The sequence below is a fragment of the Bos indicus genome, chromosome 15 (assembly GCF_029378745.1).
Source record: "Bos indicus isolate NIAB-ARS_2022 breed Sahiwal x Tharparkar chromosome 15, NIAB-ARS_B.indTharparkar_mat_pri_1.0, whole genome shotgun sequence".
NCBI classification, from domain to species: domain Eukaryota; kingdom Metazoa; phylum Chordata; class Mammalia; order Artiodactyla; family Bovidae; genus Bos; species Bos indicus.
Genome location: NC_091774.1, coordinates 31,063,121 through 31,090,538, shown reverse-complemented (window position 1 = coordinate 31,090,538; position 27,418 = coordinate 31,063,121). Strand labels below are relative to the sequence as shown.

Sequence of the window (27,418 nt, the reverse complement as noted above, 5' to 3'; positions counted from 1 at the left end):
GTGGAACCCATCATTCCTTTTAAGACAGGAAGTCAAACACAATATTGTAAAACCATTATCCTCTAATTTAAAAAAATACTAAACTTTTTGATGGAAATTAAAAAAAAAAAGATAAGAAGCAACTCCAGCGTCTCAGGGCGGCAGGGGGATATTCCTCTGAAACCCAGGCCATCAAGTTACAAGATTATTTGGCTTGTGTGACCCAGTTAAATAGCCCTGGGTCCTGTGGGCCTCTGTGGACACCTCACCTTCTGTCCCACGTCTGGCTTGGCTCAGCGAAGCCTGCCCACCTGTGAGGACAGAGGCTCCCGCTTTCCTGATGAGAAGAAAGTGCATCAGAAGGAAGCAGTCCAACTGGTTGCTGAGCCGTGGAAAATAATTAAACTGGGGAAGAATAAAAACACTTCTTTAAAAAACCGGGTTAGGTATGAATGTGCAGGGCGTGGCCCCTCTGTATAATTAGCCGCTCTGCTGGCTCTGGGAGCCGCCTGCCTCTCCCGCCTGCCCGTTGTGTCAGGCCCTCCTCTCGGCTCCCGGTAGGTGTGTCTCAGGCTCCGTGGCTACCTGTCTCAGTCCTGCAGAGGTGCCGCCGCCCAAGAGGTCACCCACCCAAACCCCCAGCGCGCCGACACAGACCAGCCAGGTGAGCCGCGATGGAAGCTGCAGACGCCTCCAGGAGCAGTGGGGCCAGCCCGGAAGTCAGGGATGTCCGCAGCTCCCTGAGCCCCAACGGCAGTCTGGAGAATGGGGTCAAAGCTGAAGGCAAAGAGGCCAAGACTGCCAACGGGCACGGCGGGGAGGTGGCCGAGGGCAAGGGCGCAGGTGGCGCCCTGAAGCCGGGCGAAGGCAAGAGCTCCCTGTTCTCCGGCAGCGAGTGGCGGCGGCCCATCATCCAGTTTGTCGAGTCGGTGGATGACAAGGGCTCCAGCTACTTCAGCATGGACTCTGGGGAAGGCAGGAGGTCGCCCTATGCCGGGCTCCAGCTGGGGGCTGCCAAGAAACCTCCTGTCACCTTTGCCGAGAAGGGGGAGCCGCGCAGATCCATATTCTCCGAGCCCCGGAAGCCCTCGGTGTCCATCGTGGAGCCCGGGGATATCCGGCGGAACAGCTACCCCCGGGGCGACTCCAGCACCCTCCTGCGCTCCAAGTCGGGCTCCGAGGAGGTCCTGTGTGACTCGTGCATCGGCAACAAGCAGAAGGCCGTCAAGTCCTGCCTGGTGTGCCAGGCCTCCTTCTGCGAGCTGCACCTCAAGCCCCACCTGGAGGGCGCCGCCTTCCGTGACCACCAGCTGCTCGAGCCCATCCGGGACTTCGAGGCCCGCAAGTGCCCCCTGCACGGCAAGACCATGGAGCTCTTCTGTCAGACAGACCAGACCTGTATCTGCTACCTCTGCATGTTCCAGGAGCACAAGAACCATAGCACCGTGACCGTGGAAGAGGCCAAGGCCGAGAAGGAGGTAAGAGCTGGCCTCCTCGCAGTACGCTCCCACCTCATTTTCCCCACTGGGCGCTCCCAGGGTCTGGGGCTTACCTCTCTGCTGTTCCTGGTTCGTTCAGAAAACAGTTCTTTCCCCTCCTACCCCCAGACTGGGAGTCAGAGATGGTTCCCCAATCCTCTAAGGCCTCAGGAGTCAAGTCATCTCCTAAATGAACAAAGAGGGGCTCAGCAAAGATGGGGGCCTTGGCCAAGGTCATAGGATAAATTCAAGTCAGGCCAGGAAATCAGCATTCCATCCTGGGCTCTCTGCCTGGCTGGGTGCTTCTTCCTTCCTTTCTACTTAGGTGCTAAGTCACTCAGTTGTGTCCAGCTCTTTGTGACTCCATGGACTGTAGCCCACCAGGCTCCTCTATCCATGGAATTATCCAGGCAAGAATACTGGAGTGGGTTGCCATTGCTTTCTCCAGGGGATCTTCCCCACCCAGGGGTCAAACCCGGGTCTTCTGCCTTGCAGACAGATTCTTTAGTATCTGAGCCACTGGGAAAGCCACCTCTTTCTACTTAAGGGAGAGAGAATTCTTCCTAGCTGAGGAGGACTGGCTCGTGGGGATTAGTCATGGGTGAGGAGGGGGGAATTTGGGGACCACATCAAGACCCTTTCTTCCCTGACCTCGGAGTTGGTCTCTGTAGGACAGTGGCTCCTTCTTGTTCTGTCTGATCCCCTAGCCAGTCTTGACACGCCCAGCAGCTTCCTTTATCCTTCCCTCAGCTGGACCCTCAGTGCTTTGTGTGTGTGGCCATTGCCTAGTGAGGGTTGGAGTCGGTGGGGAGGGGTGTACATATGTGTGTGTGTGTGTTATATGCACGTAGTGTTTATATCTGCACATGGATGTTTGCATATGACTGTACATGTGGCAGGTAAGTGTGTTTGCATGCCTTCTGTGTACATGATTCTGCCTGTGCTTCTGCGGGGAGGAGCAGAGGCATGTGGAGGCTTGTGAATGTGGTACATCTTTCTCCTGGAGAGGGTGTGCTGGGATAAGGGCTCATCTGTGGCTCCACAGATGCTGGGACTGCTCCCCCCTCAACAACACAGTCCCCTGACGTGGGGCGGCCAGGGGTCAGCCGGGGTCAGCCATGCTCATTGTCAAGGCAGGGGACTCTGCTTTCTGCACCCCACAGAATGGGGCAGCACAGCCCCCCCTCTGTGCCCAGCCTTCTTGACCTGAAGTCTGTGGGTCACTCTTTCCTACCCATACTCCTGGGCAGGAGAGACGAGTCAGAGATGACAAAAGACTCAAAGAGCCTTTTCAGGAGCCTCATTTGGCCCAGGAAAAAAAGGTGGTCCGAGTCTCCCTAACTCCCTGACCCCAGCCTGGCTTCAGGCTTCAGACAGGGAGATGGAGATGGGGCAGGGGCCATGGATCTCCTCCAGGATTTGACTTACGGAATCAAAACAGAATGCGGGTTAATTATCCTCAACCACCACAACCAAGAAATTGCAGAGCCCCAGGCTGGGTTTTAGGAGACCTCAGCTCCAGTTCTAGTTTTTCCTCGAACCAGCTGTAAGACAGGGGACAAGTCCCTTATGTTCTCTCAGGCTTGGTTTCCCTTCCCGTGAAACTAAGGGATTGGACTAGATTGGAAGTTTTCAAATGACCCCCTGGAGCCTGAAGATTCTTAGGAATGTCTCTGAGACGTCAGGGATGAGGAGGGGGGCAAACTGATGCCAAGAAGGCAGGGGCCCGGGTTCCTATCGCTTCTGCAAGCAGCTGTGCCATGCTCACGCTCAGTCATGTCTGAATCTTTGCAACCCTTTGGAAGTAGACCACCAGGCTCTTCTGTCCATGGGATTTTCCAGCACCTGCCCACTCCAGTACTGTTGACTGGAGAATCCCATGGAAGTAGAGCCTGGTGGGCTATAGTCCACGGGGTCACAGAAGAGTCGGACACAACTTAGTGACTGAACAACAACAACAACTCTTATTTATCTGTTATATGTGTAGGGCTTTGTCCCAAATTTTATTTGAAACCAGGGTATCTCCACTTAAGAAAAGCCTGAGTGCCCCAGAGGACAGGACAGTCTTGGGCAGTTTTCTCTGGCAGTACCTGGGACTTGGAGTTCATGCTCTAGGGCTCGTGATGTAGGTCAAGAGGCAGAGCTCAGACGCACAAACCAGTCTGGGGTGCATCCGCCTAGTTACACAGCAGCGGCTGTAAGTAAACATCAACTTGCAGAGGACAGAATGCTAGGCTGGATGGAGAATGAGCAATCTTGCCATCTCCTCTCCACCTTGCATGGGGACACAGGCCCAGAGGAAGGAAGGGACCTGTCCAGGCTCAGTGCTTAAGGAAGAAGCCCCCTGAGTCCTCTTTCAGTGTTTGAGAGCAACTGGGGGAAGGGGGATGGGATTCAGGAGGCGTGTGCCTTACAGGGGCTCAGGGGGAAATGTCTGATCCACTGGAGCGACTTAAATGGTGGGAGCTTCAGACTGTGTGTGTGTGTGCGTGTGTGTGTTGCAGCATAGGTAGGCAGGGAAGGGTGGTGCTGAGCACCTGAGTGGAGACAGAGATGGAGTGGAGCTCTTTGTCCAAGCCTAGCCCCACTGGAATGTCAGACACTGGGGGCGTTGGCACAGAGCAACCTTAGGTAGGTTGACAGATCAAAGTGAATGAGCCTGTCAGCCCTGACATCTTCAGAGGCAGCCCCTGCAGACCCAAACATCAGCCTACACACAACTTTTTTTGCAAGAAGTCCTGTCCAGAACCCGTTCTGCAGGCTAGTAGGTGAGGCCCCCGATGAGGCCATCACTGATCTATCATGGTTTCTTGCATGAGACTGTAGACCACACCCCGGGCTGCAGTGCGTTTGGGCCTCCCTCTCTGCAGAATCTGAGCAGAGGTGGTGTTGGAGAAAGGCTACTCAGCGTGCCACCAACATGACAGGCCTTCCTCTGCCGACCCAAGATCAGAAGGTTTCCAGTTCCACTCTGAATGTCGCAAGGAGGGTCCACAGATGTCCTGAGCTGCACTCCTCTGCCTCTGGCTTAGACTGATGAGATTTCTGTTGTTGTTTAGTTGCTAAGTCGTGTCTGACTCTTTTGTGACCCCATGGACGGTAGCCCCCCAGGCTCCACTGTCCACGGGATTTCCAAGGCAAGAATACTGGAGTGGGTTGCCATGCCCTGCTCTAGGGGATCTTCCCGACCCAGGGATCAAACCCACATCTCTTACGTCTGTTGCATTGGCAGGCGGGTTCTTTACCACTAGCACCAACTGGGAAGCCCTTGCAATGTACAAATCTATCTTTTTCTGTGTCTCAGGGCCTGTCTTCTGTCTCTCCCGAGTACCTTCTGCTGCATCGGGTCAGAGTGGAGGATTCCTGGCCACGACTCTTGCTGCAGGGTAGTCTGCCATTTTGTGGGTTCTCTGGGCTCTAGGTCGGCAGTCTGGCCAGGCAATGGGGAGGAGCACTCAGGACAAGCATTGCTCTGGAGGGCGAGGTCCTAACTCAGTAGTGCAGCTGAGATTCAACACCTCGGCCACTCTCCTGACGCCGTCACTTGGCTCAGCACCTTTCTGCCGCCAGTGTCTATGGCTTTGCCTCTGGTCTTGTTGCCCAGTTTTTTCATGAAGTCTGAGCTGCCAGGCTGCTGGCCATGGGCAACTGCTGGTCTTTGAGCTTTGGGACATGTGCTGGTCTGGGCTTTTGGGGCTCTCTGGGTGGACCACCATGACCATGGACGAAGAGGAGCCAGGTGGCTAAAGGCCTGGAATGGGGTTGGGGGGTGTCTGGGACCACTCTTCTTGGAGATATTGGGGGGAAAACTGCCCCTGGAAAGGGTGAGTGAGAAAGGACGTGGGATGACCTCTGTGGGTGCTGAGGAGGAAAGGACCAAATGAGAGAAGTATAGAGATAGGACGTGGAGAAAGAGAGTGCCAGGCAGGAGGGCAGGAGATGGCTCATCTTTTTGGAGTACATTGATGTGCCAGGCACCGGCCTGGGCATTTACACTGTTACTCCTGACAACAGTCCCACGGATGGGAATATCTGCACCTATATTATAGGTGACGAAATGGGATCTGAAATGCCGAGAGACTTAACCAGTGTTACAGCGCTGGGGGTGGCCGAGCTGGGGGTGGCCGAGCTGGGATTCAAACTCAGTGTGGCCATAGCCCAGCCTGTTCTCTCTCACCATTTTACATGATTGAGGCCATGTAACCATGTAACATTTTAAATGTTGTTTTCATAGGCTTGGCAGAGGCTCCTCGGGGTTCCCTGGGAGGTTCTGGTTCAGGGTATGAGACCTGCATTTCTAAGTCACTCTCAGGGCTTCTAATGTGTAGCCAGGCTGGAAATCAGGAACCTAGTCCAGTTTTATCAGGAAGAAATGGAGGCCTGGGAGGTGGGGTAACTTCTCAAGGGCCCACTGCTGGTCTGGAATCCGCTTGAATGATGCTCTTCCCTGCCCCCCATCTTGCCCCTTCCGCATCCTGACGTCCAAGGAAGCAGGAGGAACGGTGAGTCCCAACGAAGCCGACGAATACTGGGCTGGTTGACATCTGGGTGGGAATGGGGAAATCTATCCAGCATTTCAGATTCTTATCCAGATAATTACCATTTGTCTGGAAGTACAAATTTGGCAATTAACTGGCTCATTTGGCAAATGTCATAGCCAATGGCCCATGTGGTTAATTCAGACCAGAGGGGCCCCATTTCCCCTTCCCTGGGGCAGCACAGGCACACCTGTCCAGGTGAGTGCTCAGATGTGTCTGCAACTGGAGGCCCTGTCTGTCCCGGCCGAGGCACCACCAGCTGCTGGCCACCACTTTGCTCTCCCAAGGCCGGAAGGATTTCAAGGCTGGGTGGCCTACGCAGGGCCCGTCCCAGCCACAGAGCGAGAGGCAACAGGCGGAGTGTGGGAGAAGGGAACAAAGAAGGCATTTAGGAGCAGGTCTGGGCAAGGCAGAGCGGGTGAGCAGAAGGAAGTCAGAGGGAGGTGTAGACAGGGTGGAGCCGACAGAAGCTGAGGCCCCATCGGACATCAGGGGATTTAATCAGATTCCTAGGGAGGAGGGAAGGGCTTCCCAGGTGATGCTAGTGGTAAAGAACCCACCACCTGCCATGCAGAAGGCTTGAGAGACACAGGTTTGATCCCTGGGTCAGGAAGATCCCCTGGAGGAGGACATGGCAACCCACTCCAATATTCTTGCCTGGAGAATCCCATGGACAGAGGAGCTTGGTAGGCTAGAGTCCATAGGGTCGCAAAGAGTCGCACACGACTGAAATGACTTAGCAAGCCCAGGGAGGAGAAGGAGAAAGCAGGGCCTTAGGGGGCGATGGGGAGGTGTGGGGAGGACAGGGAGAGAGGCAGAATCCATGAATTGCCCTGTCTATGAGGTAGCGGGTGGGGAGGCCTGGCACTACGACGTCCTGGGTGATACAGAGAACAGCCCAGGAGTTGAGGCCATGTAACCGAGCTGAGTCCTGTCTCTGTGTCGTGGTCCTCCCATTTCCTCACTGGGAGAACTCAGGCAAGCTCCTCAATCTGCCTCGGCCTTGGTTTCTGTATCTGTACAATGGGGACAACACGGCTTACCTCCCCAGGGGGCTTTTGAGATGAAAGGAGAAATGCAGACACACAGTGGATGTTCAGCAAAGCAGTTAGGGTCCTTCCTTCTATGGTGGCAGGAGAACCCAGGATTTCAGAACCTTCATATGTCATTGTTTTCTGACTCCTGCCTCATCTGGCTTTTGTGCAGCCTGGCCAGAGGGAAAAATTGCCAAGGACTAAATGGATGCTGTTCATATCCCCAGAGGTCTCAGCCCAAACCCTCCTCTCCTAACAGGGCAGCACTCACCCCAGACATGAGAGAAGACCTTTCTAGTAGCACAGAACTCACAGCCCAAGGTCCCTTCCAAGATGCCACTGTGCTCAGCAAGTCGGGGCTTGCGAGGCCTCCACTCCGCCTGTGTTGACTTCCCCAGTGCCCCAAAGAAACCAGGAGACCGGTCTCCCCCGCCCTGACTGATGCGTCCACCCACGGCCGCAGACAGCAAGGCTCCGCTTTTAACCCTGCCCGTGCATGTTTCCAGATCAGCTGGCAGCCTCTCCCTCCACCCCTCCCAGGTCACTGGCCAGCATCTCTGGCTCTCCTCGGCACATCCCCTCCTACTAGCCTCCCTCTTCCCGACCTCTCTTACACAGGCTGGACCCCAGGGGCTGACTCCTGCTGCCCTTGGCTGAGGCTCTTCACTGTTTTAAAGCCCCTGGACTCCCCCTCCTCTGGACTCAGTGCCATCTTCCTCCCTCTTGGCCAGTGAGTCTGTGCTCTTGTGGGTAAGACATTCCCAATGCACAGACCTCTGTGCATTCCACTGGCTCCTCACCTCCCCGTTCTCTAGGAAAACCTTCAACCGCTCACAGGGGGTAGCCCGCCTGCACCCCGTTTATCCTCCTTCTCTTCTGTTTTCCCTCAACATCCTCCAATCTTCAGTTATCCACCATCTAGTCTCTACATCCTCAGGGCTTCCCTGGCAGCTCAGATGGTAAAGAATCCACCTGCAATGCAGGAGACCTGGGTTCAATCCCTGGGTCAAGACGATCCCCTGGAGAAGGGCATGTCTACCCACTCCAGTATTCTTGCCTGGAGAATCCCATGGACAGAAGAGCCTGGTGGGCTACAGTCTATGGGGTCACAAAGAGTCGGACATGACTGAGCAACTTTCACTTCAGTTCACATTCTCAGCCTGATGTCTTGACCTCCCTCCTTTCTGTACACTTCACTCTGCATCCTGATGGTGTACACACCACACCTGGACCCCAGCACACACCATCCCAACCACTGAACACCACCAGGACCCACCTGCTCACCCCTGCCTGCTTCCCCGCTTACCTGTGCCCTGCGGGCCTGCCTGCCTCCCTGTCCTCTCCCCTCTGAGCTCTGGCCCATGGAAGGTGCCTGACACAGCAGTGGTCAGTGCTTTTCTCTAGAGTCTCACCTGCCTGGGAAGTGGTCCTCTTCCTACCTCCATGAAAGATGGAGTGGCTGGGGCATGGAGGAGTTTAGTAACTTGTGAAGGCCACCTGCCTGGAGGTGGTGGTAACTGGATTCGAACCTCTGGGCTCCTGGATTCCCCAAGGCTTGTTTCATGGAAGAGTTGCCCTGTCACCGCTGCCCCAGGCCTGGGGAGTGAATGCACGTTTGCTCTCTGCTTTCCTTGTTCTGGGTGCGAGGTGGGGGTAAGGAGCCCCACTGCCAGCCACTCATCTCTGGGCTGGTGACAACATCTCAGCTGCAGGGGGAGGTGGATTCTAGTGTCCCCTCCCTACCCTCCTCAGGCCTTGCTTGCTGCAGATGAGGGGGTGAGGGGGTTATCCAGGAATGGGAAAGTTGCCCAGCACTGTTCAGCCTTTAGGCTTCTTTCTCACAGCTTGGACCCATTACCAGTCCCAGGCTTCTCAGGAACCTTCCAGGCCACCAGCTCTGCCCACCTGTGTTTTGGGCTCTTGGCTCCGCCCGCCTCCTGCAGAGTCTCCACTGTCCATGTGGGGTCTTTTTGTCTCTGCTCTCCACCCTCCCTCCACCCTGTCTGTGGACAGCTGGCTTCTCCCAGCCTTTGTCCAGAGATTAGGCCAAACCCCCATCCTCATCTGCTTTTATTCCTCTTCACAAACATTTCCCGTCTTGGCTGGTGGCATTTTCCATGTTGTGGGATTTCTCGTGTGTAGCTGGTGGGGCGCTGGCTTCCTGAGAGTCTGCGGCCCGGAGATCCCTGGGGTGTGGGCAGAGGGGCGGGGTGGGAATCTGGGGCTTCGGGTCTGGGAGCTTTTCGGCTCCCGCCCCAGTCCTTCCCACCTCCCCTACCAGCTTCTCAGTGCTCTTTTCCACAAAAGCCAGGATGCTCTCTCCTCCATCAGTCCACTTCCCTGGTCTCTGCACCAGGGACCCACCAGCATCCCCTGGCCTGGGGGAGCATCCAGGAATTGTGACGTGTGTGCACAGCTGCTCAGGACTCCTTGCCAGCAGAGCTCACATTCCTGGTAGTTTGTGGCGTCCACATCCTGATTCTTCTTGTGTTTCCTCAAGGAGATGGCTGGAAAGGGTTGGGACTCTGTTCAAAATCCAGTGTAACGGGGAGACCTTGAGCACTCTGGGGTGCTCTCGGATGCCCAGTCTTCCTGCTTTCAGGTGGAGATCACCCACCTACCTTTCAAACTGGAAGGTGTTTTGGGAGCACCAGGGGGGAACCCACAGAGCAAAAGAGGTGCCTCTTGGCTGGACTGGATTGGCCTTAGCTTCATGCGGGCTTCCCCGGTGGCTCAACGGGTAAAGAATCTGCCTGCAAAGCAGAAGATGTGGGTTCGATTCCTGGGTTAGGAAGATTCCCCTGGAGAAGGAAATGGCAACCCACTTGAGTATTCCTGCCTGGGAGATCCCATGGACAGAGGAGCCTGAAGGGCTACAGTCCACGGGGTCACAGAGTCAGACTCAGCTGAGTGACTGAGCATCCACATGGTTCATGCTCCCCCTTTTGTTTGTGTTGTAGCTGCTTTTCAGAGAAGGGCGTTTCTCCAACGGAAGGAAGGAAGGAAGCTATTATCCACACTTTCCATATCAGAGCTTATGTCCCAGTTCACTCCTGATAGATCCTCTTCCCAACCCACCCCAGACCCTGACAGCCCATATTCTCTTCCTGAGCAGGGAAACTAGACCCTCTCTTTCCCTTCTCCCATCCACCCTCACTGCCTTGCTCACTGGCCTCTCTCCTCCCCCAGGGACTTGAATAAAGTCTCAATCTTGCCCAGACTGCAAACTGCGCTCCATTTCCCATAAACAGGTTTATAGCTGTGCCTGCCCAGACAGACTCCCCACTGGCGGCAACCCAGACTCCTGCTTGCAACACAAGCCTCATGTCATGTCATAGAAATGCTGTACCCTCTTACTGCCATGGGACGCTCCCTGGGCTGGGCTGGGCTGGGCTGAGCTGGGCTGGGTCCCCTTTCTCCTGTAAGCTGCTCTCCGATGGCTCCAGGTCCATTGAAAGGAGCGGGAACCCCCTAATGAGCTTCCTTCCTGCTCACGTTGGGTGGAGGGCCTGGTAGAGGGTCCGCCTTACAAAGACATGGCTGGGTTGCCCAGCCTTAGAGTCCAGAGTTTACAATGAGGTGGCGCTTGACTTGTTGCTGGATCCTTGGTGACTGGCACAGTGCCTGGCATATTCAAGGGCCCAGTGAGTGTTCGTTGAATGAAGGGCAGAGTGATGATTTGTGGGCCCTCCTCCCTGACTCTCTGGGTCTTTTCCACTTCCTCCCCCTGACTTCTCCTCCAACCCTGGCTCCTTCCCTACAGACAGAGCTGTCACTGCAAAAGGAGCAGTTGCAGCTCAAGATCATTGAGATAGAAGATGAAGCTGAGAAGTGGCAGAAGGAGAAGGACCGCATCAAGGTGAGCAGCGCCCAGGGTCTCCCCCCAACTGGTGCGGCCTGGAGGCGGCAGGCCTGGGCCTGGGCTCTTGCTCTTGAACCTGGTTACATAAACAGCTCATCAGTTCACTTTCTGAATGATGCTTGGTTCTGGCTGAGGTTTCAGTGGACACACCCTGACTCCCCTGGAACTTTTGGACCCACAGAGTTTCCCAAACGTGGAATGATGGTTCATGTCAACCCATTGAGTGGGAGGAGCTGCTGAGGGATAAGGAAGGGTGGGCTGTAAAAACACCCTGGTCATCTCTATCAAGAGATAGGATCCCTCAGTGATGCCTTTGAATGAGATTCTTGGCTGCACAGGCTTGCAGGGCGGGGACAGTAGAAATGCCCTGACTCTACGCTGGGAACATAAAGATGCACCCCCTCCCCTCTCCCCTCACTCTGGACCCAGAGCTTCACCACCAATGAGAAGGCCATCCTGGAGCAGAGCTTCCGGGACCTGGTTCGGGACCTGGAGAAGCAGAAGGAGGAAGTGAGGGCTGCGCTGGAGCAGCGGGAGCAGGATGCAGTGGACCAGGTGAAGGTGATCGTGGATGCTCTGGAAGAGAGGGCCAAGGTGCTGCAGGACGACAAGCAGATCAGGGAGCAGCTGCACAGCATCAGCGACTCGGTGCTGTTCCTGCAGGTAATGAGCAACTCCGCTGCCACTCAGCCCCTCACTCCTTCCATCGCACTCAGCCCCCGACTCCTTCCATCCCATCCAGCCCCCCACTCCTTCCATCTACTTACCCAAATCCTCATCCACTGTCCATCCATCCATGTATCCACCACTCATCATCCATCCATCCCTCTAAGCTCCATTCCATCTGTCTACTTAATTTCCATCCGAGCCATCCTACCTACTTTAAAGATGGCACATAAAGATCACCATGTACCAACTATGTATTAATAGTACTTCAGGCTCAGTACTTCAGGAAATAGCTCTGTGATAGATTAGCGATGCCTGCTTTGGGTATGGGAGGGTGGCAAGTAAGTGTGTGGATTTGCTTTCTTTGATCTGGTCTGTCCATCCGTTCCTCCATCCTTCCATCTGCTAGAGTATTTTGGGCACTATACACCCAGTACTGTTTTAGGTGCTGTGGAGACTAGAAAGGTAGAAGATGTAGTTTTTGCCCTCAAGGAACTGCAATCCAGCTGGGAAGATAAGACACGCACAATTAGAGAATATAGAAGAGCGTGTAATTAAGTGATAAAGCCTATGGTTCAGGAGATAAGTGCCTATGGAAGCTCTGGCAAGGGCAGACAGGATGGAGACAGTTTTGTGGAGGCAGTGGAACTTGAATTGGGTCTTGAAAGCCCGTTAGGATTTGAAAAGAAGAGAGTCTTCAGTAAGGGAGAAAGGAGGTAAGACGTGCCAGAGAACAGAGGCAGGACTGAGTGGGCACACGCAGGGGAAGAGACCACTGTGACTGACCCACAATGCTAGTAATTCCTTGCCTTTCTTTGGTGGTTTCACTCCCAAAGACTTTGCAGCTTGTGTTCCTCCCATAAACCCAAATAAAACCCTATGGGTAGGCACCATGCATCCAGTTTAAGAGATAGGAGCCACAGAGTCACATATCTCACTGCTAGTGCCATCAGGGGTATTAGCATCTAGTGGATTTTATTTAGTTATTTTTTTTTAAGTTAACTTTATTTTTTGGCTTGTGGGGATCTTAGTTCCCCAACCAGGGATTAAGCCCGTGCCCTCAGCAGTGAAAGCACGGAGTCTTAACCACTGGACCGCCAGGGAAGTCTCCATCTAGTGGATTTTAGTCAAACCCTCTCATTTTACAGAAGAATAAGAAATGCGTGCCCAGTGAGGAAAAGTGAGGCCAGTTAATAGCCGAGCTGGATGTAGACCCCACCTCCTCTGGCTCCTGGTTGAATCTTCCGGCTAGACTGTGGGTCCCCGTGGCTTCTAAAGACCCAGGACACTAATGGCTTCTTTCGTTTCCTGGTAGGAATTCGGTGCTTTGATGAGCAGTTACTCCCTGCCCCCACCCCTGCCCACCTACCACGTTCTGCTGGAGGGGGAGGGCCTGGGGCAGGCGCTGGGCAACTGCAAGGATGACCTGCTTAACGTGTGCATGCGCCACGTCGAGAAGATGTGCAAGGCGGACCTGAGCCGCAACTTCATTGAGAGGAACCACATGGAGAATGGTAAGTCCCCTCCCGCAGGTGGGCCCCAAGGCCTTGGAGGTTTTCTCCCAGGTCAGTTCCTACTGCCTGGCTCAGGCTGGCATCCCACCAGCTGGGACCTCACTGTTTCCAGCCTCCCAACTCACCTAAGGGTGTCTGGACAAGGACTCAGAGATGGTACCCTCCTCTCTCGAAGTTGCCACCCAAGGTATGCAGCTATTACAAGGGGCCTCCAGGGGAGCATCCCAGGCACTGGCTAGGGAGATGCACCGCTAGGGACAAATGTCTTCTCCCTGGATTGTTCATCAAACTCAGGGATTGGTTTTACAGCCCTGCGTCTGACTAGGGGACCTAAGCCAGGAGCCGTGTGGATGCTGCAAATTGTAAGGGCCAGACTGCAATCTGGTGGCTTTGTAGGCTCCAGGGGACATGACCTAGAACTGCATGCATGCTTGGAGGGAGAACTTGCCAGTCATCATGGCTGTGCTGAGCAGTGTTGAGCCCAGAGGTGGACTTGGCCTGGTGGACTGGCTGGGCGTGGTTGAGCACATGTCTCAGTGACTCACCAGCTCCCCTGAAGTCAGCTTCTCTATTGAATCACACTGTCCTCTGCAGAGGCATCTGAATCATCTTCATAGAAAGCCTCCAAACATGAGAAACTGCCCCGTTAAGTGCTTTTCCACCAGTCCCAGCCCATCCCTTTAGGGCCCGAAGCTGGACACTTTCCCCAAGTTCCACCCGGTGGCCCAGACCTTGAGGATGCAGCCTAGTTAATGACTTCTAGCTGCAACACCCAGAGGAAGTGACCCTGTCTTTGGTCTCCAAAAGGAGTATGTGATTCTTTGGGGCATGAGAAGGGGGTGTGGTGCACTGAGGGGCTGGGACTCAAGGGCTGGTGTCTGTATATCTTGGGAATGTTGACATCACATACTCTCCCCTGGAGATGTGAGGGACATTGCCACCCTGAGGACAGATAAGCCACTGCCGCAAGACAATCATTTGGCTTCAAGGGGCACTTGGGTCCTGAAATCCTCCTAATGACGATGGCAGCGACCCTGACAGGGATGGCCCTCTGTGATCCGGTGCTCCCTGGATGCTGGCTTTGTGTAAGCGCCTCCCTTGTATTATCTTAGTCTACCAGCGGGATGTAGTACATCTCACAGACGAAGGAGATTTTCAAAGGGCACATGGCTAAGCAGGGGGCGAGCTGGGTTTCAGACTCTGTTATTCAAACCCTCCGCCCACATCTTCTCATTGGAGAAGCTGCTGCTCGTGGTGGCCTGCAGAGGAGTAGGGGGTGTGAGGGTCAGGCTCCCTGGGGCACCAAACTGCTGGGGGAGCTCCTCAGCTGAGGTCGGGCCAGACCCATGAGGACGGCCTTGGCTGCGTTGGGGTGGCCTGCGAGCCTCAGGGGCGCAGGGACCCCCCCTCCCACCGCCACTCGCCCACGTGCCGTTTCTAGGCCATGACTGTTTGGCCACGGCCTCTGTGCAGGTGTGGCCCTGCGCCTGCACAAGGTGTGCGGGGAGACCGCTGCTGGGCGCAGGATGGGTCATGCTGACGTCAGCGGCTCTACACCTGTGCCCGGGGCCCTGGGCCTCCGAGTCGGCGTTTTGTCACTGCTGTGCTGCTGGGAGTGTGTCTGGATGTAGGAGGTGGGAGGTGGGTGGCCGGTGAGTCAGACCTTGGGGTGACCATCCTCTCTTCCTTGATGGCGGTCTGTCCACCCAGCCAGGGGCTCAGTTCTCACCATCAAAGGTGCGGGGGCTGAGAGACACCAGGGCATCTCCCTCCTGGGCTTGGTGGGGAGGGAGCTGGACCAATATCATCATGACGTGCCTACTGTGCGCCAGGCCCCTGCTTGGCGCACGTGATGGAGATGAAGGGTGAGGGTCTAAGTCCCCCACTCCTCCTCTTGCCCAGGAGAGAGGGAGAGGGAAGGGAAGTAGCAAGAGAGGAACGGGGTGGAGGGCAAGCGTGGAGCCACGGGTCTGTTCGGGTTCAGGGCTCTGCTGGTGGGTGCCAGGAGGGGGCAGTTGGTGCCCCTTCTGAGTAGCTCACTCCCCTCTGCACGGTTCCACTCAGCCACTTGGATCCTTGGGCCTGGAGGCCAGTGCTGGGATCTCATTCCATCCCCTGGGCTGTCAGCAGTGGCTGGGACAAAGCCAGGAAGTGGGCATGGGGGCTCGAATCCCAAATCTGCCCTTATGGGCCATGTGACACTGGGCAGTGGCTTCAATCACCTCCTGAGCCCCAATCTTCCTATCTGCCACCCTGGTATCTTCATATCAGCCCAAGGGTTGATGGACACATCAGACAAGAAATGGAACTCAATAGCACCTCGTTAGTTGCAAAATGCTGTGCTCACCGTCTCCTCATAGGAACCAGTCCCAGCAAGGCCGGATGGCCCACTGAGCCCTTCCCTCACCCACCAGGAGCTCAGGGCCAGAGCGGGTGCAGGGCAGGGGGCCACCGTCTCTGAGGTTGGGGGCCTCGCCTCTCCCTGGGGCAGAGGGGCCACAGGCTGACTCAGTGATGCTCCCAGTGGGCCAGCTCGTCCTCCTCACCTGTCCCTCTGCTGACCCGAGCTGTCTCCTTCCCAGGTGGTGACCATCGCTACATGAACAACTACAGTAACAGCTATACCAGCGAGTGGAGTGCTCCAGACGCCATGAAGAGATACTCCATGTATCTGACACCCAAGGGTAAGAGAAGGGAGCGGGTCTGCAGCTGAGAGCAGGTCCAAGAGAGACGTAGCCCAATTCCCCAGGGGGCGACCCTCATGGACTTGCCTGGGAAGGTCCTTGCCTGGACCTGCCTGTTGTTTAACGTCAAGTCATGTCTGACTCTTTTGTAACCCCAGGCACTGTAGCCAGCCAGGCTTCTCTGTCCATGGGGCTTCCCAGGCAAGAATACTGGAGTGGGTAGCCGTTTCCTTCTCCAGGGGATCTTCCCACGTCAGGGATCTAACCCATGTCTCCTGCGTCTCTACCACTGAGCCACCCGGGAGGCCCTGTGCCTGCTTACTGATGCAGTCACCAGCACCTCCTCTTGCTCTCCATTTGGCATCTGCTCCACTGGTTCCCCTGCCCTGTGCCACCCCCCACCCCCACCTCCAGCCCACACCTCCTTCTCTTTCCTTCCAGAGGGACTCCTGACAGTCTCATCCACTTCCATCCACCAGGCTGAGCTGTGTTTTGCTTCTGCTTAGATTTCTGTAGTCCTGGAGGAGGGCTGGCTCCTCCAGAACCATCCTGCTCCTCAAGGCAGTGGGGGCAGGGATCAAGGGCTGCTCTTGTAAATTCCTCACTCCCCCTCCCCCAGGCAGCCAGCCCTCCCTCCCAGGCTCGGGTGAGGGCCAGCCTGATGGGCGGCTGCCCAGCTGGGTGAAGGAAGAGACCAGCACTGGCCTGTCCTTGCCCTGCGGTAGCCCGTCACATTCTTTGGCATCAGCAACAAACAAACCACTGTGATGCTTGTTACATAAGGGTGGGTGTGCCCGGTAGACAGAGGGGTGCATGCACGTGTGTGTTTGGAGGTCGGGGGTCAGGAGAAGAGAGGGTATGTAGGGAAGGGGGAGACAGGAGAGTTGGGGAAGACACCAGGGGCCGGGAGGGGGAGCCTTGAGGCCCTGGGCACTGACTCACACCCTCAGACTCTCAAGCACAGCGGGAGGGACCCCAGAGGGTATTTGGAGAGGTGAGCTCAGCAGAGAGGAACCTCGGCCGCCCCACCCAACATCAAAACAACACCTGGGCTTCCGACGAGGCAGCTGGGCGCAGGTACCCTGCCCTACATTCCTAGTGGGGGCCAGCCAGGCGAGTTCTACTTCCTTCCCTCCCCTGGGGCACTGTCCTTCGTGCCTAGTTCTCTGGGAAGATGAGCTGTGTTGATCAGCTGTCCCAGCATCCCTGGCTATGGTCCAGACCTTTGGCTCACCAGCTTCTGAGGACCAGACCCAGGGTGATATCAGACCCCGACTGGCCCTGCGGGGCTGGCCTGCTCTGTCGCAGATGGAGGGAAGCCGAGTAATAATGGGGGGGGTTGAGGAAGAAGCATGGACCCGCCCAGATGTCACTGGAGAGCCAGGGCCCGGTGGCCTTGGGCTGGTCACTGCCCCTTCGTATTCCTACCTGAGAAGGAGGGGGTTGGGCTCAGCTGCCAGGAGAGCCTCCAGTTCTGCGACCGTGAGTCAGGTTGTGACATTTGTAGGCAGAAGAAACAGGTTCATCCAGTCTCTGCCCCTGCACCCGGGGCAGGAGGGAGGAGGAAATCTGCCCTCTGGGGGCTCCCAGGCTCAAGACAGAGACAAGGGAGGGGCCAAGGAGAGTCAGCACAGAGGTCAGGAAGCGGGGCCAGCGGCCCTAGTCCGGGAGCTTTGGGGCAGTGGGGCTGGGCAATGAGACTTCTGGAGGAGAGGTTAGTTTCCAGGCTCCCTGAAAGAGGGGCTGAGGGCTTGGTAGAGAGGGCATGGCTGTGATGGACAGAGGGCGAGGGGCGAGAGGGATGGACCGAAGGTGTGAAGGTTTAGCATGCTTGCTCTCCTCCAGAACGGGAGTGGGGCTGGTTAGACAGGAGGGCAGGAGCCGATGCGCGCTCTGACGCACGCATGCGATGTCTTCATCTGTGAAGTGAGGGTGTGGAGCCCCTTTCTGCCTTTCTCCCCAGATGGTTGTGGAGCCCAAATAGGGGAGGGAGGGAAACCCATGCCATTTAGGGCCAATCCCCGGGGAAAGCATACCCAGGTGGGGAGGTATTCATGGTCCCAGCTCAGCAGCCCTTCCAGCTGGCAGCCCTCACTGCACCGCCGCCCCCACGGTGGTCCTGGCCCAGCTTCCTCACAGACACCCCACCTCTCACCCAGCCTCTGGGGTCTCAGCACGCAGGGCCTGGCGCAGCGGGGCTCTGGTGACCCTCAAAGCCCCTAATTAGGATGCCCATACATCTTAGTCCATTCAGGACTCTCCAAGTTTACACTGGTACCCTCAGCCTGACTACTAGCATCATCCCTCACTCTCAAAACTGCTCCGATCTGAATGGTAAAATACGTGGTCGCCTTATCCTAGACCCAAGGGTGCTGTTTTGGTGGTGGAATCCAGGTCCTGACCCAGGCTGTTTTGGGGGGCAAGGATTCCTGCTTGACACCCCTGAAGTCAGAGCCACAGGCTCCCCGGCTGACCCAGACCCCCTTTCTGGGATGACAGCCCCCTCCTCATCCCCTTCACAGGTGGGGCCAGGACCTCGTACCAGCCAGCCTCCCCCAGCCGCCTCTCCAAGGAGAAGAACTTTAACAACCTGTATGGTACCAAAGGTAGGAGGCGGCTCGCGAGAGGGTGGCAGGGCCTCTGTGTGGGGCCATGCAGGCAGCAGGCGGGGGCTGGGTGACGGGCAGGGGGCTGGACTCCCCATACGAGGTGGACTTGGGGAGCTGAAGTGGGCTTGGCCTGGAGATGGGTGAGGAGGGGTCCTACCAAGCTTAGGGGGTGTTCATGTGTATGTGTGTCCGTGTGGTTTGCACGTGTGCCTGTGTGTACGCGTGTGTGTGACATCATTCGGCTGAGGAAAGGCAGCCAGGCACCTCCGCATCACTGGAATCCCTGAGTCCGTAAGGTCTTCTCCCTGAAGGATGAGTTGGGGAAAGCGGACCCCAAGGTGAGGTGTGTGAAGACTTCCCTCAGCAGGTGGCAGGCCAGGCGTCCACAGGGGACCTTTCCTGATTTGTGCACTCCTGTGTCAGAAAGTCAGACACTGGTTAAAACAGACTAGGGTAGCAGGCAAGGAAAAGTCAGGTGTGCTATGGGATGGGCCATCCCTGCAGACCCAGGAGGTATGGTTGCCAGGAGGTAAGCGGGCGACTTGTCCTTAAGACCCAGAAGGGGTGAAATGGGGGTGGAGACGTGCTTCCCCAGGGAGAGCTGCCAAGTGCAGCGTCCCCTCCTCTGCCCAAAGTGCGGAGGGCACTGCTCTGCCGGGGGCAGGGCCCAGCCTTTGATGGACCCAGATTCGGGGGGCTCCTGGGTGTGTGCCACATGCAGATGGGGAGGGGACTCGGGCCAGCTCCACCAGAGTCCCTGGGGACACAGCACCAGGGGTCTGGAGAAGCAAGGAAGGAAGTGGGAGTGTTGGTAGATCTGGAGATCTGGGGGTTGGGGCACCGTGGACAGCGCAGTGCCCAGGCCTCTATGTCCAGGATTGGGTTTGTCACAGGCACCGGACGCTGTGAGCTCTGTGAAGGCAGATGCTGGGTCTGTCCTGTTCCCCGCTAACACTTCAGGGTCCAGAAGGATGGGCTCAGCAAACACTTGTTTAATGTGAGGAAGAGGGGGTGATGAATGGATGGATGAGAGGGCAAAGAAAATGGCCCCTTGGAGCCTTGGGTGGACATGCTTAGTGAGAGCCTTAATGCAGACTCTGTCAGAGATCCCTATGGGCGGGGGTTCATGATGGGGCAGACGGCCAGCCCCCCACCCCATCTGACCTTTGACTCCCCGCCCCAGGCAGCAGCAGGAGATCTCCAGGGCTGGGGGTGCCTCTGAGGCGTGAGCTCAACTGAGTGGAGCCACGGTGCTCGGAGTTGCTGAAAGGGAGGGTTTGGAGTGGGCAGGCCTCCATGTGTGGGGGCCGGGGAAGGCTCTCGAATGCCCTCGTGGTGTCCCTGCCACACTGTCCCCAGTTCTCTTTATATCCATCTGCAAATGGACCATCACAGCCTGCTTCATCCTGGCACACAGAATTTCAGGGCTTGTAGCAGCTGTCTCCGTCTCCGACTTTTAGCTTGTGTTTGTGTTTATTTGTTCCTTCACTCATTCATTCATCCATCAGCCGGACAGTGAGCGCCTTCCAGGAACCAGGCTAGGTGCCGGGCACTGGGTGGAAGGTTGGGTCAGACGGGCACACCACCTGCCCCCACAGACCCAGTGGGGGAGATGGACCATTCAACGTGTAACTACAGTGTGATACGGGGCATGGGGCTGAGACACACGCTGACTTGGGGGAGATGACATGGAAGCTGATGCCTGAAGACCCAATGCATGAATTTACTAAGTGTCGGGGGGCAGGTGGACTCTCCTGTGCCAAAAGCCTGGGGCAAGAGTGAGCCTGGTGTGCATCAGGAGCTCAGGGCGCAGCCTGGCTGGGGTGTTGAGTGAGGACGGGAAGGGGACGGGGAGGGAAAGCCAGGAAGTGGAGGTGGTGGAGAGGCGTGGGAGCATCAGGGGGGTCTTGTTAAGGACTTTGTTCCTTAATCTGAGAGTAAGGACAGGACGATGCTTTAGAAGGACAGCTTGATGGCAGGAAGGATTGGTCAGAGGTGTGATGAGGACTCAGCTGCCTCCTGGCTGGAGAGATTTGCAGAAATGGCCTCTGCTCATTACCCAACCCCCACGTGCCAGGCCGCTCAGGGCTGACTCTGCTTCCTTTCCCCACCAGGTAACTACACCTCCCGGGTCTGGGAATACTCCTCCACCATTCAGAGCTCTGACGACGTGCCTGCAGTGCAAGGCAGCTCCTCCTTCTCCCTGAAAGGTGAGCTCACCCGCATCGGGCCCTTGCCTTCCGGGCTCTCTGTAAGCCCTGCCTTGGTCTCTGCTCACTATGCCCCGCCTCCATCAGGTCTCTGCTGTCAGGAGGGCTGGGCCACCGCATGCGGGTCCCTCAGGATGCACTGTGATACAGGGCTCAGTGTCGGGGGTGGGGGAGACACACCACACCCTCTGTACCCCGTGCCCCAACATCCCCGGGAGCTTCCATCAGGCTTAACTCCTGAATCTTCCTACTGCAGAAAGTTTATTTAACTTTGTCACCCAGTGACTCCCAGCCTCAGGTGACTCTAGAACCCTGTGGCCCAAGCACCTGTCAGCCTCCCACAGAGCCAGAGGCCTGCCAAGTCCCCTCTGGGCCGGGCGGACTACGTGATCTCTAAGGCCTCCCTCCCGAGTCTGGTTCTGCCCCCAGAGCTCTTTGACAAGACTGAGTGGTCGATGCCTCCTGTCCCCTGGGGTTGAGGTCATTCCAAGGGGCTGGCCTGAGCCAGACCCCAGCTCCCAGTGGACCCACAGCCCTCACGTTTCTTCTGAAAGGTCCACGGGGCAGCTCTGGGGGTGGAGGCAGCAGGTCTATCTGCCTTCTAGCTGGCAGACCTCTGGCCTGGGAGCCTGGATAAGCAGGCTGGCTGGGCTCGGGTGGGAAAGGCGCAGGTGGACCCCCAGGCAACAGCCTCAGACAGTTGCTTATCCAGCTGCCCTTTCTGGGCTGGGTCCCAGCCTCTACCCAGGGTGGGATTCTGGGATCTACCCGCAAGGGGATATGACTAGAGGGTTCCAGACTGCAGGATCCCCAGGTCAGGGTTGCGATGGGACTTGCTCTGGCCTGTCTGGCTTCCAGCAGGTCCTTCCCTGCTCTCTGGTCAAGCGTGGCTCAAAGGCCACCAAGCAGGAAAGATGGCCCCCCCTTAGGTGTGATTCAGAGCTTTCCTGCTCCTCAACATCTCCCTGGCGGTCCACAGTCTCTCCAGGTGAGGGGCCCTTGCTCTAGGAGAGCCCCTCCTCAAATACACCAGGACCCCTGGGACACTTGTTGTCATCTTCATGCAGATCTGCTCAGAACTGGCCTAGATGGGGGTCCTGGGCATGGGCTGCCCAGTGGCTCCCACCTGCATCTACTCTGGGGGTGCTGGGGAGGGCTGAGTGAGTGCTTCAAGAGCAGCAGCGCCCGCAGGACGGGTGACCCCTCTGACCCCTCCTAGGACGAGTGCTAATGGCTCTCTCTCTCCTGGCAGGCACTGGGAAAGTCCCCTATCAGTTCACCACCTTGGGACAGGCCACCACAGAGTTTTCCAAACCACTGGATGGCAGTGGGCTGTTTAAAAATAATCCTGGTACCCGCCTGTTTTGCATCACCTCTCTTTTCTCTTCCACAGCAGGGCAACTGGGATATCCTATGGGGCTCTCTGCCACTTCTAGGGTGTCCTGGTCCCTCCCATCTCCCCAGAGCCCCCTGGCAGAGGATGCATGCCCCCCCCCACCATCCTAGCCTACCTGCCCCGGATACTCCCTGCTGTACAGGCTGGTCTCCTGGACCACACCCCACCCCACCCCATCCCCACCTCTCTCGTGGCTGGCCTGGGGTTTTCTTTCTGGGAACTGAGAAGTGACCTGAATTCCCCCCTTGTCTTAACCTCCCGCTCAGGACCTGAGGGACTCTCTGCTTCCTCCTCTCCTTCCAAGGCTGCCCCCACCCCCAGATGCAGGGAGACAGCCAGGTTCTCTGCTCTGGCTCTGCCTTCTTGCCAAGTGTCAGCCCTGGGAAGAGCCAGCCTCGCTGGCAGCCCGGCAGTGCTGCAGGTGGTTCTGGGCCTGACCAGCTCATTGCTCTTCAAGCAGCCCAGTGCAGGGCTCCAGCCTGCCCCTGCCAAGACAGACCTTATTAATTTCTTGAGCTCCTCTATGTCCAGGTCAGTCTATTCCTTCCCAGGCAGCCTCGTCGGTCTCTGCAGGCTGAGGGCTGATACTGCTTTTCACAGTTCTGTGGATGGAGCCCCTTACAAACCAGCTGGGCTGGGGTAGAGGGATGGGGAGGTGGGCTCAGACAGCGCTGCCCCGGACTAGCATCTCTAGGACCCCAGACCTAGACAGCGCCCCATGGACTTGCTGTTTGAAACCTGGACCACAGCCACATTACTGCCACTCTCTGGGCCCCAGCCTCCTGCTTGGGAAGCAGGAAAAAGGAAAATGAACTGGGGAGGTGGGACAAGAGGGTAGGTTTCGAGTCCAGCACACCTGGGCTCCAGTTCTGACCGCTGATTATTATCCGTGCAGTCCAGGACAACAGGAACAGGGAAGACCTAGGTGGAGTCCAGTGCAGTGCCTGGCCGGAGGCAGGCCGGGCGGTGGGGAGCCTTGTCCATGCAGGGGAGGGGTCGGGGAGTTGGAATGAGCACCTCCTGGTGGAGATGGGGCAGACTGTGCTTATAAAGGGGCTTTCCTGGGCTTTGGGGAGGGAAGGAGAGGGGCCTCTGGGGTAAGCCTGCAGGGGTGTGGGTGGCGATCCCTGCAAGTGGTGTGATCCTGGCCTGGATTTGGGGTGATGCTCCCCTGCTGCCTGGCCCAGCCCACCTGGCCTGCTCCTCCTCCTTCTGTCTGCCTTGGTGCCTCCTCCCTCCGGCCCACCTCCTCAGGATTTTCCATGGCAACCCCCCGGCTACACTTGGTAATGGGCTGGATGGAGCTTGGAGGTCACTTTAGAGAGGGCATCTGTGCTGCTCCAGCCCTGAGCCCCCGACACCAGCCTGTACTCCCTCTGACTGGAGCCCCTTGTCTTCCCAGGCTACCCTTCCCTCATCAGGAGCCAGAGCCCCAAGGCCCAGCCCCAGACCTGGAAATCTGGCAAGCAGACTTTACTGGTGAGTGAGGAGTCCCCCACCTGGGCACTAGCATGTCCAGAGTGGGCCCTGAATGGGGCTCCCAGAGGCATCTGGTCATCACTTGTCCAGGGCCTGTGGGAACATGGTGATATCTCCTGGCCACAGGATGGAGAGAGGAGGCAGTGGCCTGAACACCAGCTTCCAGCAAAGGGTAGTAAAGAAAGACAAGGCCTGATAGGCAGGGGGCCTGGGTAAGCACAGATTTTCTGGGCCTTGATTTTCTAGTCTGTAAAGTGGGCAGTTTTTAAAATTTGCAGATGATTGTTGGCTGCCTCTGCTTGTTGAATGGTGGACAAAATGCTGAATATGGGGGACTGGCATCCTGGACACGAGTCCCACTTCCCTGGGGGTGCATCTCTAGTTCTGACAGCATAGAGGCCATTGGGATGATAGTGTGGGTGAAACAGAGGCTGTGAAGTTGGGAATAGAGATATTTAAGATTCGATAGCTAATGTCGCTGAGTAGGGGCATCAAAGAGCAGGACAAGAAGGAGCATGGTCTTGGAGTCCAACCACCTGGTAGCTGTGGGACCCAGGATGAGTCAGAGCCCCTTTTGGGACTCCACAATGCAGTGCTGAGATGGGATTGATCTCTAATATCTGTAGATCTGACATACTGAGCCCCGCCCAAGACCTCAGTGATCAGGGGCTGTCCTTGATGGACAGCTGGAGGCTGGGCCTGTGGAGGCTGGGCCTCCTCTTGGGAATGCTCTCTCCCAAGGCCTTCGCCAGGCCCTGCTGAAGGGGTCAGTCAGCTGCCTTGGATGGAGGTGGCTTCTGTGTGCACAGGGCCTGGAGCCCCTGGCTCCCTACTGTCTTTGTATTTGGAGGTCAGAACATAGAGATGATTTGCTCCTGGCTACAAAGAGTGACTGACGCTGGTTTAATTGGAAGAGAATCTTTAATTTGCTGGCGATGGAACTGAGTGATGATATGTGTAATTTGAACCAGGCCCAGGGCCACTGCAAGAGCAGGGCTGCAAAAAGCAGATACGGGAAGAAAAAGGAAGGCTTCTGTTCCTGGCTCAGTCCTTCCCCACCCGCCCCCTACTTTCCCACCATCCCAGAGCCCCAGTCCCAGCACAGAAGACTCATCACCACCTTGAGATGCCTGGCAGGGCAGGGTTCTGCGGTCCCCAGCTGGCACCAGCACAGTGGGGAGGATGCGGGCAGGTGCTAGTATGGGCAGAGGCTGGCCTGGGAGTCAGGATGCCTGGGCTCTTGCCCCAGTCCTCTCACCAACTTGAGTCATTCTTCCCTGTGGCTCAGTTTTCCCATCTGTAACATGGGCAGATGGCCTGGATGACTTCCTAAGTCTTCTGACCTTCATGTGCTGTGACCCTGAGCCTGGGAGGAAACAGGTAGGGGATCGGTGTGTATGTGCTGGGAGCATCCTGCCCAGATGCCGTGGGGCTCTGTGTCCACCCACCGCTCAGCTCTCAATAAGACAGCACTATTCACTGACCTGCCATCCATTTGCTTGACCCAACCTTCCTTTAAGAAAGGCTTTGGCCATTTCTGGGCCTACCCACTTCACCTTACTGACTCTTCAGGGGTCCAGGCTGGCACCTGGGGATCAGGAGACTGGATCCAAGCCCTGCTCTCCTGCTAAGCAGCTGAGGAACTTTGGCCATCTCTCCCTGCCCTGAATCTCTGTCTCTTCCATTGTTTAATGAGTGGTTTAACCAAGGCCAGAGCTAAGTTCTCTTAGCCCTCACGTTCCACAGGCCCCCAGTTCCACGGTGGACCAGATATAGGCAAGGAGCTACTGTAGACACAGGAGTCCAGGCAGGCAGGCCCAAGGCAGCAGCTGGGGTCGCCCTTGGGGTCTCCTGAGGTCAGTGTGGTGTGAGATGGGCCAAGGCTCTGACCCAGTTCAAGGGCAAAGCCACTTCCGGAGACCCTCTAGGGTCCAGGGCACTCTCAGGGGCAAGCTGCAGCTGAAATGTGCTCTTCTGTTGCAGCCTGGAGAGTGGTTGCTCAGGGCCCTGATGAAGTGATTGGGAGGAGAGGGGCGTGCTGATTTCATGAAATTGCTGCAGGATGTAATACACAGGGCTGGCAGGAAAGTTGTCACCCTCTCTGTCCTGAGAGATGCTTTCTGAATCCTGATGAGGGGACCAGGATGAGAGAGGTGGAGGGGCTTGCAAGGGGGGAGGCCCCCAGTCTGTGTTGGGCTGGGGGGTGGTTCACCGTCTCCACACCCCCTTCCGTCAGGGAGAATGATGCAGAGAGAGCAGAGGCCAACCCCTGAGACTCAGAAGTGCTATGTTGCCATGGGTGGAGGTGAGGGTTGAGTTCTGGAGCCAGGTTGCTGGGGTTCGAATCCCAGTGCCTCTGCTTACTAGCTAAGGGACCTTGGGCGAGTTGCTTAGCCTCTCTGTGCCTTGGTTTGTTCATGTATAAAATGGGTTTCCTAATAGTAACCCACTTAATTGGGTGGTTGTGGAAATTCAGTGAGTCCTTCTGTGGAAAGCCCCACACCAGGTCTGTAGAGTAGAGAACGATGGATGAATGGGAGCTACGATGGTGCTGGGAGGGGCTTCCTGGGCATGGAGAGAGTGTTTGACCAGGCTGAGGTTCAGGCTCACCCGTCAACTGGTGGAAAGAATTCTAATCAGGATGTGAACCCGGAGACTGTAATACCACTGGCACCCACCCCAGTCCCAGGGTAGATGGAGCTCACAGGTTAGGCCACAGGGCCCTAGGGTTATTGGGGTTCAGACCACTGCTGCTTCCTGGTGGAGGTGAGAGTGTGGGGTCTGGCTGGCGGGCACGCATGCCATCGGACTTCCTAACCACTCTCCTTTTCCCACACAGTCGCACTACCGGCCCTTCTACGTCAACAAAGGCAACGGGATCGGGTCCAACGAGGCCCCATGAGTTCCAGATGGGCTGGAGCGAGGCCCCGCCACCCCCGCCCTCCCCGCCGACTGCTCTCACTACCCTTCTCATCTGCCCTCAGCCCGCTAGCTCAGGGCCGCCTGGCCGCCCCCTTCCTCCTCGTCAGCGTGCTCCATGCAGGCCTCTCCTGCTCTGTAACTAAGGGTCACCATCTTTCCTGTGCTCGGATGGAGGTGGGAGACAGCTGGGCTTTTCTCCCCTAACCCACCACTCTCCTGCTCTTGGGCAGGATTCTTGGGACCGGTGGTGGGTGCCCACGCAGTACTCGCCCACCTTCCCTGCCCAGCCCTGCTGTCTCCAGGCCTGTTGACTACTTCTCTCCAAGGATCCCTATGCCACAATGCAGTAAGTAGGCACCTGGCCACAAGAGCTGCCTGCCTCCCATCCGTGTGAGCCACTTCTTCCTGGCAGCTTGCCCCCCGACCCAGGAGAAGACTGGCTCCATGTGCCCTGCTCGGGTCCTGCTGACCAGTGCCCAGCCTGGCAGGGCCGCAGCCCTTGGCCCCCACAGACGGAAAGCTCCCAGTGCCCTGGGGTCACCCTGCCCAGCCTTGGGTCTCCCCACATCCACCGTGAGTGTGTGGTCCCTGAGGACAGGCTCCCCTCGCCGCCAGGAGGGCCTTCGTCAGGATAGCCCTTTCTTCTGAGATAAGCCATTCCATTGGCCGTTGGCGTGACATACCCAACCCAGGAAGACAGCTGCTGGCCCAGCCGCTCTGAGGGAAATGTAGTTTACCTGCGGAATTTCATTAGTTCCATAATTGTGTTTCTCCCTGGCAATGGGAAGCGAGCAGGCAGGTGAGAGTGTGGCGGGGCTGGCAGCCAGTGGCACTTATATTCAAGGGTGCCTACACCCTGCCCGCACCCTCACCCACTGCCCCCACCAGAGTCTTCCTCCTCCCGCCGACTGCTCTCCACGTTGCATGTTGTCATGGGGCCTCCTGGAGAGGAGCCCAATCCAGGAGCACCAATGCAGGGTCATCCCTCCTCTCACTAATCCCTGCCAAGGGCCATGGGGCCTTGGGGAGCGGGGCCAGCTGTCAGGG

General features: G+C 57.0%; 1 protein-coding gene and 1 long non-coding RNA gene across 3 annotated transcripts; one reads left to right on the top strand and one right to left on the bottom strand.

Moving 5' to 3' along the window:
• Positions 1-474: 474 nt before the first annotated feature.
• TRIM29 (tripartite motif containing 29) lies at positions 475-27,418 on the top strand. 2 transcript variants are annotated; one of them, XM_070803544.1, is made up of 10 exons: positions 475-1,457; positions 10,793-10,888; positions 11,321-11,554; positions 12,873-13,071; positions 15,654-15,755; positions 18,278-18,361; positions 20,479-20,574; positions 21,827-21,925; positions 23,373-23,449; positions 26,289-27,418. In XM_070803544.1, exons 1-10 carry the CDS (start codon positions 654-656, stop codon positions 26,349-26,351), a joined length of 1,854 nt encoding a protein of 617 aa, XP_070659645.1. In that variant the 5' UTR covers positions 475-653; the 3' UTR covers positions 26,352-27,418. The 2 variants fall into 2 exon arrangements, with proteins under 2 accessions (XP_070659645.1, XP_019831402.2); XM_019975843.2 differs by lacking the exon at positions 21,827-21,925 and having other exon boundaries at positions 476-1,457.
• Positions 8,096-10,797, bottom strand: LOC109570017 (uncharacterized). The gene is made up of 3 exons (XR_002182414.2): positions 10,379-10,797; positions 9,651-9,782; positions 8,096-9,536 (listed from the first exon to the last, which is right to left on the bottom strand). It is a non-coding gene; the product is annotated as an uncharacterized lncRNA (long non-coding RNA).

Bases quoted from the DNA above. Each gene is read 5' to 3' on its own strand.
- TRIM29 (XM_070803544.1), top strand. From the start codon at position 654: ATGGAAGCTGCAGACGCCTCCAGGAGCAGTGGGGCCAGCCCGGAAGTC. The intron at 1,458-10,792 runs GTAAGAGCTGGC...CCTTCCCTACAG, and splicing joins AGGCCAAGGCCGAGAAGGAG to ACAGAGCTGTCACTGCAAAA. The intron at 15,756-18,277 runs GTAAGAGAAGGG...TCCCCTTCACAG, and splicing joins CATGTATCTGACACCCAAGG to GTGGGGCCAGGACCTCGTAC.